The 15,369-nt window shown below is 41.2% G+C and overlaps 2 protein-coding genes across 6 annotated transcripts in view; one reads left to right on the top strand and one right to left on the bottom strand.

Moving 5' to 3' along the window:
* Positions 1-1,277: 1,277 nt before the first annotated feature.
* On the top strand, positions 1,278-4,393 carry TOMM6 (translocase of outer mitochondrial membrane 6). Its single transcript, XM_075910357.2, has 3 exons — positions 1,278-1,438; positions 2,447-2,552; positions 4,046-4,393. Exons 1-2 carry the CDS (start codon positions 1,317-1,319, stop codon positions 2,541-2,543), a joined length of 219 nt encoding a protein of 72 aa, XP_075766472.1. The 5' UTR covers positions 1,278-1,316; the 3' UTR covers positions 2,544-2,552; positions 4,046-4,393.
* Positions 4,391-15,369, bottom strand: part of USP49 (ubiquitin specific peptidase 49) — a 65,136-nt gene continuing 54,157 nt past the window's right edge. For 4 of the 5 annotated variants that reach the window (XM_075910353.2, XM_075910355.2, XM_075910354.2 and 1 more), the window contains one exon: positions 4,391-14,960. In XM_075910353.2, the coding sequence (XP_075766468.1) occupies positions 14,770-14,960 (191 nt within the window). In that variant the 3' untranslated portion in view covers positions 4,391-14,769. The remainder of the gene's footprint in view (positions 14,961-15,369) is intronic. The other variant, XM_075910356.2, reaches the window with a different exon arrangement.

Raw genomic sequence — 15,369 nt, 5'->3', positions numbered from 1 at the left:
ATTGCAAATAGAAGTGTCCCTTACATCCTGGGCGGGATGCTCAGTCTGAGTCCTCGTCTGTGCTGCAGAGTTAGCTTTACATGAAGCAGCTTATGTGGACCCAGGCCTGTTGATGAGGTGCGGGGTGGGGTGGGGAACGACACCCGTCCCCCTCCCAGCAATTTAAAAGGTCCCAGGACTCCTGGACACCGCCACCTCTTCAGTGGCAGCGGCTGGAGCCCCAAGCCTTTAAATCACTGCCAGAACCCTGGCGAAGGCTGTCGGGCACCCTGTGTTGACTTAATGACGTAAATAGCGACACTCAAATTTTGCTCCCACCGATATAACTTACCCGCTAGCGCCTTAATCACTCCACCGCCCCAAGAGGCACAGTCAACGTAGTGATGTAAAAGCAGAGGCTGTGTAGATACTGCATTGCTCACAGCAACTGTTTCTGGCTCTCCAAAGCCATCCCACAATGCACCATACGGAGAATTCACAAGGGGATTGCATAGGCACTTGCATGTTGTGATGTTGCACACGGAGGCTGCGTCTAGACTGGCATGAATTTCCGAAAATGCTTTTAACGGAAAAGTTTTCCGTTAAAAGCATTTTCAGAAAAGCGCGTCTAGATTGGCAGGATCTCCTTTTTTGTGATTGGGGCTTTTTTGCGGAAAACAGTACTATGCTGTCTACACTGGCCCTTTCGTGCAAATGTCTTTTGGAAAAAGACTTTTGCCCAAATGGGAGCAGCATAGTATTTCCGGAAAAGCACTGATGATTTTACAGGAGATCGTCAGTGCTTTTCCGGAAATTCAAGTGGCCAGTGTAGACAACTGGCAAGTTTTTCTGCAAAATCAGATGATTTTGCGGAAAAACTTGCCAGTCTCTAGACACAGCCAGAGTGTTGCACGGGGCCTGGCACTCGGCACACTAGGATTGCACGGGCACTTGCACATTGTGACATTGCACGGGGCCTGGTACTCGGCACACTGGGATTGCATGGGCACGTGCACACTGTGATGTTGCACACTGTGATGTTGCACGGGGTCTGTTGTTCTGCACCCTGGGATTGCACGAGCAGGCACTTGCATGTTGCACATCACTCTGCCCTGTGCCCAAGGCTCGCGCTCTGCTCAGGGAACGCGCCTGAAGGGCCGAGTATTCCGAAGGCGGCGCCTGCAGGGCCACTGCGCATGCGGTCAGGCCCCAGGCCGCCACGCGCTCGCACGCCGCTTTTCCCGCGTCGGCCTCCTTGACGGAAGTGACGTGCTGAGACCGCGCCCTGACAGGATGTGACGCTTTATCTCCGCCCCTCGCTCCCACGCGGAGCAGCCATGGCGCCGGGCGGGCAGGCGGGAGGCAGCGACAGCCGGAGCCCCGGGTCCCCCCGGCAGCGGCTGCGGGACTGGTTGCGGGGCGCCTTCCGCTTCGCCGCCGACAGGAACGACTTCCGCAGGTGCCCCCGGGGGGGCGGGCTGCTTGGGAGAGACCCCCCCCCGGGACCGTGACAGCCCCCCCGCGGCGGGGAGGCCACGCGCCCCTGGGGCCGTGACCGGGATGCGGGGGGGGGAGGCGGAGAAGGGCGGGTCCTTCCCTCCCCCACTGCTAGGGGCCCGCTCCCGCGGCTATTTAAATCCTGTTCGCTGCATGTGAAAAGCTCCGAGCCTGCTGGTATCCCTCCCTCCCTCCCTCCCCCCAGGCATAATGCTGCTTGCCTGAAGTGGGGCAGCACATGGTTACCTCGGGAGAGGCGGGGAAAACAAGAATTCAGGCAAAATCCTGTTTCCACACCGATCGTGTCCTTAATAGGGGATGAAACGGGAAACACAGAGGCTGGGTCTAGACTGGCAGCTGCTTTTCTGCAAAAACTTGCCAGCTGTCTACACTGGCCACTTGAATTTCCGCAGGAACACTGACGCTCTCATGTTAGAAATCAGTGCTTCTTGTGGAAATACGATGCTGCTCCTGCATGCAAAAGTCCTTTTGCGCAAAAGGGCCAGTGTAGGCAGCTCAGATTTGTTTTGTGTAAAAAAGCCCCGATCGCGAACATGGTGATCGGGGCTTTTTTGCCCAAAAGCGCTTCTAGATTGGCCATGGATGCTTTTGCAGTAAAGCATCCATGCCAATCTAGATGCTCTTTTCCGCAAATGCTCTTAATGGGAGACTTTTCTGTTAAAAGCATTTGTGGAAAGTCATGCCAGTCTAGGCATAGCCAGAATGTTTCTGAATAGAAGTCCTGAGAAGGCAACAAAAACCGGGAAATTCCTCTCCCTCAAAACTGAAATTGTTGCTTCATCCAGCTATAGTGTATGTTTGGCAATGAGATCTAATATTGGTTATTGTTTTAAAGCAGTCAGTGCTGAAAGTGTTGCTGTACATTTACAGTTAGTATTCTAGATAAATACTTCATTGTAGACTGGACAACACCACGTTCAACAAATCTAACTGGCTCTGTATTTTTCAGAAACCTCATAGTCAACGTTGGACTTTTTGCTGCCGGAGTCTGGGTAGCCCGAAACTTAACAGACATTGATTTGATGTCTCCTCCACCAGTTGCATAGCAATTACCAGTAAGTATGACATTGTAAAGGTGTAGTAATACAACCTTATTATTTGAACAACAAAAGGGGACAAACTAATCAATTAAGAATTTGGATAAAAGGGCAGTAATGGATATGGGAAGCCATTAGAAGACTGCAGTACATGGTCTTCCACATGAGAAAAAAAAATGGCTGTAGTCAAGTCCTACCTGACTATTCAAAAGTTTGATGAGATCCATGCAATGGATCCTAGAAGTGCAGTTCCTAGGTTTTGAGGAGGAGATATATGGAAGGTATAACTGACTTAGAGGCCTTGGACCTTTTAAAGAATTCTCTTGTGCAGCTACTATCTCAGTTTCAAAGACTTGCATAAATGTGTCCATTTCCTTTGTAGATGTTCCCCCTCCACTGCTTTATGCTAGCCTTTGGGGTGATCAGCTGCTTCCCACTTCCTGTGGATTGAGTGCCTCCTTTTCACACTGGCTTTGCTGAAACTATACTAGTGTGATTTGCTCACTCCTACTTTTTTTGGCCAAGGCCTCAGGATAGGGCTCTTGTCTTTGTACAGTGCCACTTATGGTGCAATTAGTAAAAGTTGATGAATCTACCAGCACCTTAAAGACTAACAACATATAGATGGTGGTATGAGCTTTCGTGGATACAACCCGGTTCTTCAGATGACTGGAATGCAATTAGTGTTATACCTTCTCTGGTTGTTAGGTATCTAAATTTCTGATGAATGTCATGTAGAGCACAGTCTTGACCTAGCTGAATGGTCAGTAATGGATGAAGGATGTAAAGGAAAAGTCGACTACCTGATAAACAGGAGCTTATCAGGTAGCATTATCAACTACCTGCTTATTCTCTTCCCCCTCCCCTGCATTTTTAAAGGGAAGCCTGCTGGAAAGGATACTGGCTGAATATCTGGTCCTAGGTCTCAGCACAAACACCCCACCCCCTCCACCCTGTTTGCTGCCACTGCATTTTTAAAGGGAAGCTTGTGTGAATGCTTAGACCTGGGACCAGGGATTCACCTAGTGCCCTCTCCTGCCAGCTTCCTTTTAAAAATGCAGAGTGGCAGCAGGAGACTGTGCTGAGACCCAGTGAGAGCTGACACTACCTGTCCTAATAGGAAATTCCATTAACTACTTGATGAGCTAATTAACTGCTAGTTAACATCCCTATAATGGGTATTATAGTGAACCTTGGCAACCAAACAACTGATTTAAGGTCATCTTAAAGCTTTGAAATGCCCTTCAAAAAGGCAGCAATGTTCAAATTACTTAACCAGGTAAACAAGCAAAAAGGTAGGCCCTATGAAACAGGTATTTGTGTCCTAAAAGTGTTCACATACAAAACTGAACCCTGCATGCATTATCAAGAGAACTGTAAGATGTTTCACAACTTGGTATTCTAGGGAAAACATGATTACCTCTGAGTGACTTATTACCCAGTGCCCTTTTAATATGCTAAAGGCCACACGCTTGTCTCTAACCCATGCTTTATCTGATATTTAATTGCAGTTGTGAATAAATTGTACCTGCATCAAGTCTGAAGAGGTTCCAATCCCAGTGTGGCCATGACCAAATGAAGAATTGTGTGGTGTATGTTGCTTTTGTTCTAGGTACCTGAAAGTTCAACAGCAGCTCTAAAATAGTATTTCAATTCAAGCATAGCTATCATTCCATAGTGAAGAGTGATAAGTGAGAAACTATTTAACTCTTGAGATGTTTGCTGTAGGTTCAGTTCACTCAACTGAGCTCAGTGTATTATTCAGTTATATTTTCAAGACTTGTGAAGCTGCTATATGTTGAGCTTAATTCTGTATGTCTATGTAAAGTGTGTGAAATAATGACATTCTACTGCACTGATTTTTATTCTTTTAATAGGAAACTTCAGTTTACAAAACAAGGTGTAAAAAAGAGTAAAGATTTACAAAAATCATAAAAACATGATTCATATTTCACACCCAAAAGAGGAACAAGTCCCAATCCTGTGTTGTAAGCAGGACTTGTCAGCTATTTATTCAAAGGGAAAATAAAATTTTAAGAAGCCCTAGGTAAACTCTAACCACCAGAAATGTACACATATAATGTTCAGACAGGATAAAGCTGGTGCATTTCTTTTGGAGGAATTAGGATTGTATGTTATACTTGGGGAAGAAGCTGTTTGGTGTTGCATAGCATTTTAGTGCCTTGGACTATTCTAGCAGTTGCCACCATGAAGTTGTTGGAATCCAGCTATTAGTGGCAAGGCTATTCCATGGGAGGTCAAATTGATGATATGCTCAGAAACAGTGCTACTTTCTAGCTCTAGTCAGGTGCATTGTTGTGCTGCAGCTACACAAATAGTAGCACATGTTCTGGCCCTGAGCATAATGCAGCACCACTGCAGCATGGCTTCAGATCCTTTGGAATTTTATGCATGAGTTCATCTGTTACTGTATTCAGAGGAGTCCTACCTCACACAGCCTGTAGATTAATTTTTTTGATGGGGGAGAAGTGAGGGCCTGTCAGAGCAGTTGGAGGAAACAATCCACTTGCAGCTTTAGCAAGTACTAAGTTAATTGGAAGTAATCTCTACCTATGTTTTTCAGAACAAGTAGTTCAGTATTCAGCAAAGGATGCACATTGTGAAATTAAGTCTCACTAAACTAGAACATATCCTCTGCAAGCAAAAATTATAAACACCCTAATTTCTTCCTAAGGTTTGGGTTCAGGCCTGGGCCAAGTTATGCAGCTCTAATACCTAATTCTATCATGATGAGTTACTGAATGTTGTCTTCATAAGCCTGTGACTGAAATAGAGATAGTGTAACTTACATAAGATTAGGAGCAGTCCTTCAATACATTTGTGCACTGAGCTGGCTTGGCAGCCAGCAACTAGTTGGATTCTCAGCTGTCACCTCTGAAAGTCCTTCAGCTAAGATAGTTTTGTTCAGTATTAGAGTATGGTGTCAGTCAGCTTATGCCATTATTGATCAGGTAGCACACACCTGCAGCTACACATAGCTTTCACTTAAAGACACCATACAAGTCCCTGGCCAAGCCAACAACCTGGCCAAGTTTTTTTTCCTTCACATTGAGACAGCAAAGAAGCACCCATCCTTAAATTCCCCTTTCAAGAGAACGTTTAGTTAAAAGAAAACTGTTCTTTCCCACCTTTGCAAATATTTAGGACAGCAGCCTTCCAAGGATTACCAAGCACTAGGATACAGGAATAGTCAAAGAATTACTTTATAATGGGATTTTCAAGAGTACTTTGACTTCAATAGGAGCAGTTAAAACAGAACAATGGTGCAATTCCTATTGAATTAATGGTCGAAAAATTAGGCCAATCCAAGGGCTTTTCAAAATTCTAACAATCACTATTCCATAGACAAGTTAGAAATTTGAGTGGGGATTTCCAAACAAAGTTTAGCTGTTGTGAATGTTTAAATTGGATTTTAAAACATTAAAAAAGAGGAAGATTATTAAAAACACCAAGTGAGATTTTATGTATGGCAAACAATTTAGCTATTTTTTACGTTTTTCCTCATGAACTCTCTTTAACCAACACTAATAGTTATGGCATTTAGTTATCCAAAGTTAAGTGAAAATGGGTCAGTGTGTGGTGCCAGGCTCAAAGTTACTTTTTGGTCAGCAGCAGCCAGCCTCTGAGAGGCCCCTCAAACACTAACTCAAAGTTGTTTTCACATTTTTGTATAGTTTTTAAGGCAGGGGGAATTCTGTTCCTATGTGAATGTTAATTGCTGGGCTGAGTAGTACTGTCAAGTGATAAGAATTTTCCAATAAGATTAGGCAGGAGTGTACATATATAACCTTGCCAGGTCAGCAGTACTGACGTTAGATGGACTGAAGGTGACACTACTTACCCAGTCAGAAAGGTGCCTGGGTGCATGTGGGCCATTTAAGTTAAGGGACAGATTCTAGACTGGAGTGCAGCAAACCCTAGCAAAGTCATTCACCTAAGGCCCTAGCTTGTCCCTTTTGACACAGTTGTAGGCCATGTTTACACCCAAAGGTTGTAATGGTTTAATCTAAGGCTATGTCTACACTGCCCCCTCTTGTGAAAAAAATGCAAATAAGGCTAAATGTAGAATATTGCCACCTCATTTGCATAATGAATGAGGCTCCGTTTTTGCACAAGAGGCATTCTTTTTTTCAGGAAGAACAGCTCTTGTGCAAGAGCATCCATGGCAGTGTGGATGCTCTCTTGCACAAGAAAGCTCTGATGACCATTTTAGCCATAGGCATTTCTTGCGCAAGAAACCCCAGTTCCCATCCACACTGTCTTCGTGCACAAGAGGGCTTATTCCTCATGGAGAGAGGAACAACTCTTGTGCAAGAAGCCCTCTGTTCCGACGTTTTACTGTAAATTTACTTGCGCAAGAACCTGTGCAAAAAGCCTGCAGTGTAGCCGTAGCCTAAGAGTATAGCTAAATGGTACTCCAGTGTGGCTGCTGTTATACTGATATGTACTTCTATCACAGTTTATTCCACAAATGAGAAGGGGGATAAGACATAGTGGTTTAAGCATTCTGTCTAATATTAACTACACCCACATGGAGGAAGGTCTATCGCTGTATTTGTTTAAAAAAAATCTCAAAACTACACAATTCTCACCAAAAATTATACTGGTACAAATGTGTGTAGACCAGGCACATTCATGTGCAACATAGTAATACACTTCAGAAATTACCCTCCCAGAGCACACAGTACCCCACACTCTAGACAAGCTCTTAAGACAAGTGCACTAAATTCTGTTCCATCCCAGGCTCTAGAATGTTTTTCTGCTTGTTGAGCTAAAGAGACAGCACCAGAAAGTTCTCTACAGAGTTTCATTTTAACATGAAAAGAGGAGTTTCTCCCCCCCAAGGGAACAGTTTTCTATCCTGAAATGCATAACCATGACTTTTAAACATTAAATTCAAGTGCAAGCTAGTAGTTCTGTTTATTCATTCCTTTCTTACCTCCTGGTAGTCACAACAGGTTGACACAGTGACTATTGTGGGATCTAAGCAGGTGACTCCCTTTATATTTTTAAAATTTTTTCAGAGAAATGAGTGGATAGTTTCAGAGAAGGAACAGTTTTCCATTAAATACACAACCATTCAGTCTACAAAAAGTAAGCTGCAGGCCCTCAATGGCTAGGATTTTGCTGTTAATCAAATTCCATTCTTGGATTTTATTCCCTTTGCTGCCAAGCCACCCACCTACACAAAAAGTATTCAATTGACACACTAGATCACTTTGTCATTAAACTTTCCCTGCCTCGTCTACATATAATCCAAAACGTTTTACAGTGGTCACATCAACTTTGTCAGTGGGTTGTTTTGTACTCCTTCCCTATCACAAACTCCAACTTGAACAGAATTCAGTAAATGGGCTGTTCAGACAGTGCCCTTGAGGCTGTAGCATTTTGCTACAGCAACAATGCATTCTGTATCACGCACAAGCTTCAAATAATAAATAGTTAACAGTGGTTAAAGTCAGTCTCGGGCCCATTGGGCTGGTCATTTTTCTTTTTCCTTTTGGAAATGTAAGTTGAAAAATACTTTTAAGACAACTTGTTCCAGTTTAAAAATTCCTTTTGAAAGCATTTTGGCCAACCATACATATTATTCTTAGAACAACCGGAACCCATACATACACACAAAATAAAATAAGCACAATGAAAGGGATGGCCCATGGCATACCCCCAAAATCAACTAAGACAACTAATTACAGATTGGTACAAGTAACTAACAAATGCAGTTTTTGATCACGAAAACTGTGCTGTGGTTTTACAATTTTAAAAACTTGCTAGAAGGCTTCTTCACATTCCCACTTGTAAATAAATGGATATCAATATTAATGTAATAGAAACCAAAAACCCACCCAAGTGAGGTTTTATATTTCCACAGGCAAGAAATTCCTACTCAGCTCCTTCTTGCCTGATCTCAAACCAGGTGCAGAGATTAGACACAAAAAAGGCAGCATTCAGAGTAGGTGTTAGGATTTTACCATCTACTGTTCAAGTAGAGCTATTTACCCACCTTAAACAACCTTACATCTTGCATATGAAACACCACAGTATTGCCTGCATTGAGATCTTTCAGCTCACACATGTGGGATTGTTTGCTACACTGCTAACTGTAAACCTGTGCAAATAGAACCATGGCAAAGGTAACTATTTTTTTATTTTCCTTCATAATTCTCCAATTATCAGTCAATATGTTTAAATCAGAAAGGCCTTTCCAAAACTCCTACTGCTGTACCGAAATGCCACAAGTGGAGTTTTTAATCCCTCATATAACACAGGTCTTATTATAAATAAGGTTCTTGCTTTGAGAGGATAACTTTACTGACCTGATTGGTAGTGGCCTGAGAAAATTTAAAAACCCAAAACATGATCTGCTTTTGAATAAGTAGTCATTTGAGTTATCTCACACACACACACACACACACACACACACATTTCAGACATGGACACCAAAATACACGAAGTTCTGAACTTGCTGGTAAGAACCTTTTTTTCATTCACATACAGATATGAAATGTAAAAATGTCAATGATACTGAAAAGTACTTGTAAAAAACATACAGATTTATCTGCCACTTGAACGATGAGAGAGGAAATTCTTTTAAAACTCCCAACTTTTCGGTCCCATGCAAAATGTAATTGGATACAAGGCACCAAATTTAATTAATCATATAAAAATTAGTTCACAAAACTTTATCAGTAGGTAAAACTAACCCCTTTCCCAGTCCCATATCTCTCCCGTCCCTCCCTCCCCCGCTTCAAATTTTTCATTCTGTAATACTGTTGACCTCTCCCATTTTATGCTAGGGTATTTTGATATCAGTCAACACCCACTTACTTGCTTGTGTCTCATACTAGTAACTAAACATATTCTATCAGAAACAGAGTTTCTGTAGGGCACAGACAATATTTATTCTAGAAGCCTTGCTGGTTAAAAACAAAAATAATCTCTGCTTACGAGTCCATAGGACACATTTAACATTTTTACCATTTCCAATTTTTATTTCTACACTAAAGATGTCTGGAAGTGTTTAACTGTGTGGAGGTGGTACTGTCACCCAAAAGGGAACAATTTCAAGATGACAGTTCAGCCCCAGACTGTTTACCATGCATGATTCCATCTACTGCCTCACCTGGGATAATTTTTGAAGTCACCAAACTAGAGTTCTTCTAGTCAGCAGACTACAAAAAAACACCATCTTTCAATATTTTGCACTGAAATGCCTCTTTGCCCAGTGCATAGTTTAACTTGGCAGTGTAGGCAGTAAGAGTAATGTATTAGGAAGTAGTTGTAATTAATTTGCTAGTAGTGAAGTTAGCCAAAAACAATGTTTTCCAACTACCTTAGCAGACCTTGGATTTAACCTGATTGTGACGTTGTAAATTTTAAGATTCTCATATTTAAAAAATTAAATGAAATAAAGCTGGTTTTCTGAAGATATAAATATGTTAGGGAGGTGTTGGTGGTGCCTCCAAATTTCAGGTGATGTATACATACTAGTATAATTAATTCATTAATTTACAGCAATTTCCTATACATCTAGAGTCCCATCTTGCAAGGTGCCAATTACATTCAATTCCCATTAGGTTTGGTCATTGCTCAGCACAGCGCTTCTCAGGAGACTCTCTTCACATGACAGGATTGGGCTCCTAGAAAGCCATAGGGGCGCAAAAGTAGGACTGAAAAAGGTTGCCAAATTATTTTTTCCATCTACTGTAGCACTCTAAGATTTAAGGCTTGCATGAGTTGCTGCTCCAGGGTCCTACAAAATCTGGTCACCAACATCCTTGTTTTTGCATATGCAGCAAAGACCTTTTGCAAAGGATTTCCATCAAACTAATAAACTGGTTCAGAGAAGGCATAATCTCCTATTCAACCAATCATTTTAAAAAGAACTGAGATGTTAGCCTACTCCCACAATTTTTTCTTTTTTAAATTCAAGAATTTTAGCTACAAATACAGGATCAAATTCTGCTCCCAGTTACACCAATTTAAGGACCTGATTCTGCCAACACTTAGCACGAGTAGTCTTATTACAATAAATGGGACTGCCTGCTTGATTCAAGTAGTCCCATTTATGTTATGTGTTTGCAGGATAGGGACCTAAATCTGGAGTAATTCAATTGACTTCAGTTAAGCTACTTTAAATCTATGCCAGTGTCTGAGCGTAATTTGACTCATAGGATTACATTGATTTTATCAGTTACACTTTGTCAAGCATTCACTTAAGTGGACTTCACTGTAATTGCAAGTAACATTTTCATCTTATTGACCTAGACATGTAACTTCCAATCAGAATTTCTGGCAACCAGGACACTATAAAACAGTGTACACCACAGCGGGAGCACTGAGCAATGCTTGTATAAAGAAGCCTGCAGTAGACAAATATAAACCAAACAGCATAAAAAATGCTATACGCTATCGCTTCCAAATAAAAGCTAAATATTACAGAAACCTCACAGTGTTGGAAAAAGCAAGTTTAATTTAAAGTATAATTATTTCCTTTCCTACCAAGGTAAGTCATTTTTTCCTGACTGCAATTTCTCCACACATCAGCACTACTGGGTTAATGTCATGTGGAGAGGCCACTAATCTCAAAAGATGTCAACAGCAAATGCTACAAATCTGCTTGGGAAATCTGATGCACTGATGGCTAAATGTACACCCCTTCTTCCAGCCTCCCTTCCCTCTCTGCAACTTATTCAATTCAAGTGACAACTGTATTACTACCTGAATTCAAATATTAATGCAACACACTCAGTCAAAAGATGAGTATTCATAGTGATAAGTCTAGGCTCACTGCAGTAACAATTGTAATGCGGCACAGTGGTTTGCCTTCATATCATAGACTTTTTCTATAACAGGGTTCCCACGGCAGGAGTTTTCAGAAAGTAAATATGCCAGTTACGCTCTTTATGGTAAACTGAATCTGCTGTTTAAAAGCAAATAATCTGTTTTCCATTAAATAACTGATCCAATTTCATTTTTAAAATATTGGTAGACTTGGAAGGATAATCAGTGCTTTGGAAAATAACACCTTGTCCCTCTACCTAGATCCAAAAAGTTTAAAAAAAGATATTCTAGCACTTCATTTTGGGATTAATAAGTATGTACTTTTGGCATGATCAAAGAACTAATTATGCTCATAAATATTTAATAATCACAACTGCATGATTTTGTTTCAAAATCTTATGGAGCTCAACTTTTACATTCCATGGACCACATTCAGACTACAGTGAATGTAGTGGAGTTAAATCTGCTTACATTCTGTCTTAATTTGGCCCATTAAATTTTTTGTTACTATCTATGCAGTTTGTTTCTATTTCCTTGAGTTGTGCTCCTCCACCCCTCCCCCCCCCAAAAAGTACATACCTAAGTAATAAATATCTGTCAGAATTCAAAAGAATTCAAAAAAAATCCTTCCAAGCTTAGCTACAAGATCAGGCTTTAAAAAAACAAAAACAAACAAAAAAAGAATTTCATTAGCACCTCTGGGACTTCCTCAAACTGCTTTGCCTCTAGTGAGTAAAAGTAAAATTCTGAAAATAGTTATGAGCAAAACAAAACCAGGCAAATATTATAGGTTCCAAAGCAACACATAGCTCAGACGTGCAGGAGAAAACTGATTCCTGAGCAACTCCCACTCCTCAGGATAGTGAAGCAAGACCAGTGTGTTCTTGAGGAAACATGCTCAGGCTTTACACTGGCTACAGGAAAAGAGTTTCTTGCCTACCCTGCCTTACTGCGCCCTCCCTTCTGGGTTGTTAAGAGTGATTAACAACCATCCACGGGAGAAGAGCATTCATTGCTTAACTTGAAATAAGCTACGCAAATTGAGCTATGTCAATTACGTAGCTTATTTTGAAATAGGGAGCATCTATACAGCACTTATTTTGAAATACAGCATTCTTCCTCCGACTTCCCTCATTCCTTGTACAATGAGGCTGTGTCTAGACTGGCCACTTTTCCGGAAAAACTTGCCAGCTGTCTACACTGGCCGCTTGAATTTCCGCAAAAGCACTGACGATCTCATGTAAGATTGTCAGTGCTTTTGCGGAAATATTACGCTGCTCCCATTCGAGCAAAAGTCTTTTTCTGAAAAACTTTTGCGCAAAAGGGCCAGTGTAGACAGCAGAGATTTGTTTTGAAAATGGCGATCGGGGCTTTTTTGCAGAAAAGCGCATCTAGATTGGCCACGGACGCTTTTCCGCAAAAAGTGCTTTTGCGGAAAAGCGTCCTGCCAATCTAGACACGCTTTTCCAAAAATGCTTTTAACGGAAAACTTTTTCCGTTAAAAGCATTTCCAGAAAATCATGCCAGTGTAGACGTAGCCTGAGGGTTACAGGAGTTGGAGTAAGAAGTCCTCCAGCCTGACAGTATTTTGACTATTTCAAAATAACTGCCTGCTGTGTAGATGTGGACTAAGTTATTTCAAAATAAGTGTTGCAGTGTAGACATACCCTAAAACAGGTTAATTGTCTGGCAGTGGCAGCAGAGGCAAGGGTATTACTTCAGGGAACTTAACTCCAAACTTACTCCATCCTTCAGAACAATAGGATGGGCTGCCTCTGCCACTTCCGTTTGTGTGTGATGGGCAAATGCTGGCACGAATAAAAGGAAGTAGGGAAAGAAAAAACAATGATTTCAAGATTTTTTTTTTAAACCTGGATTCCAAGTTTAAATATTTGAGGTTTAAAATGTCCCATTGGCACACTGGATTTTTAAAATGTTTCCACCTTAGCCATTTCTACCACACAACACTGACTGCACAGGGAACAAGAGAATCTCTTTCAAACTCTTAGGTCTGATCTCTTCTACAATTAAAGATGGACAGTACAATCCTCAGGCTAAATAAATGTTCCAAGTGTGGTTCTACTCAGAAAAGGGACGCAAAACGGCACCGTGAGGTCCTGTGTTGTTGCATGTCAGTGATTTCTATATCAAGCTCAGATTGCAAAGTATGAAGATGTTTTTACAAGTCTGCACCTCTGCAAACTCAAATTGGATCTTGAGCGCCAAGCTATCACTTGAAATAAAGATGTGGTTGGCCTAATTCTACCCTCTATAACATCTGTGCAATCTCATTGTCTTCAACAAACCTGTATACGTGTAACTGATTGGAAAGTAGAAAAAGCAATTCTTTTTATGCACAAAAAAGAAGCAAAAACCAGCTCACTTTTCTATAGTGGTGTTGGCACTGTAGTGCTAACGAGTAAAACAACAAACAAACAAACAAAATAAATAAAATAAAACAAAAACTGGTCTGGTAGCACCCCCCCATAAAACCCTTGCACTTATTTTTCTGCTCATGTTTGCAGATAGGATTCTGAACATGCACAGGGAACAGACTCGATCCATCAGAAGGTTCCACTTTCACATGATCTCTTTCCAGAGCAGAACCACGTTTCACATTCCATATCCAAACAGTAAATTTCCAAGTCAATTCAATCCAGTTAAAGAAAAACACTGCCACATGTGTATCCACTGCTATATTTAGGCTAAGAAAATGATCCATTGTTGACAATGGACGTCAATAATGGGCATCTTCATCCCTTCCTCCAACACCAGTAGGAGGTGTTGTAACCGTACTAGTCTGTTTTCAGTACTGTTACAGACAATGTGATTAAGGCCTGGTGGAATGTTTTCCTAGGGCAAAGGGCCTTAGAAAACTCCAGCAAGAACGCTTTATGGAAAAGTACAACTCCATTTATTCAAGATATTTTGGGAAACTGAAGCCTTTCAGATAAACACAGGTGGAAAGAGATTGGATTAAGTGATTCACACCAGAACACACAACTGACAACAAAGGAATGAAGGTTCAATGAAATTCTACTTTACCTCTTTTTTCCCCCCTTGAGATTATTTTTGTAATCCAGTATTAATTACTAGCGATTTTGGGAGTATGATAGGTGTGGATTCTGGTTGAATGAATGTGTTGTACTTACTTTTACATTCCTTATTTAGTTTGTTTAAAATACGAAGGAATAATAATAGGCATCTGTGGCTGTTTTGAGGAAAGTGTGGTTTACCAATTAAAAATAAAAAGATTCTGACTACAATTTTGTATGATGGAACTGCACAGCCTGATGCATATTTTTCCTGGGATGGCAAACATGGTGATTTGATCTGTTCCTGCAGTAAGCCTTTATTCCTACAACGAGGAAAGATGTGTGAACACCAATGGTTTAAAAAACTGAGTCAGTTGAGTTATTAATGCTTCCCATCATGGGAATGTCAGTCTTCTGTCCTTATCGCTGTTTTTGGACGGCACCTGAGCTTGGAGTTGTGTTTCTGAGATTCCTGCATTGCCCTGCACTGTTCTTTGTGTGTAAAAAAGAATGTAGGCCTGGGTTTTGCACACCTCCTCCACACTACATACATTCAGTTTGGAATCATTGCAGTGGACCCAAAAACCTAGGAACCAAAGGAAGAAAGAGGACATTAGTAACTGGACTTCAATCCTTTTGATTCTCTGATAAACAATCCCTAAAGACAAATCACAGGAAATAGTACTTGGCAGGGAAGGGGGAGAAAAGTGTTTTAACCTGATGACACTTTGGGAAGAGACTCCAGGTTAGTAGGCCTTTATAGCATTTCTAGGCTATTAACCTAGTGTACCCACCATGTGGTTAAACGGTAACCTGATTTTATATTCTAGTCTAAAAAACTCCTCACAATTATAATTCTCCCTTCTCCATAAATAGGGAGGGAAGAGTAGAATCAATACTCATGCTGTGGAAAGAGGTAAGTGTTCAGGCATTAGAAAAACACTGTGGATGTTATTCAAGAACAGTCTAGCTCTAATTTCTGCACATTTTCTATG

The sequence above is a fragment of the Pelodiscus sinensis genome, chromosome 27, assembly GCF_052426305.1.
Source record: "Pelodiscus sinensis isolate ZL-2025 chromosome 27, ASM5242630v1, whole genome shotgun sequence".
NCBI classification, from domain to species: Eukaryota; Metazoa; Chordata; order Testudines; family Trionychidae; genus Pelodiscus; species Pelodiscus sinensis.
Note: the sequence above shows the minus strand (reverse complement) of the source record. Positions and strands in the feature narration are given on the sequence as shown.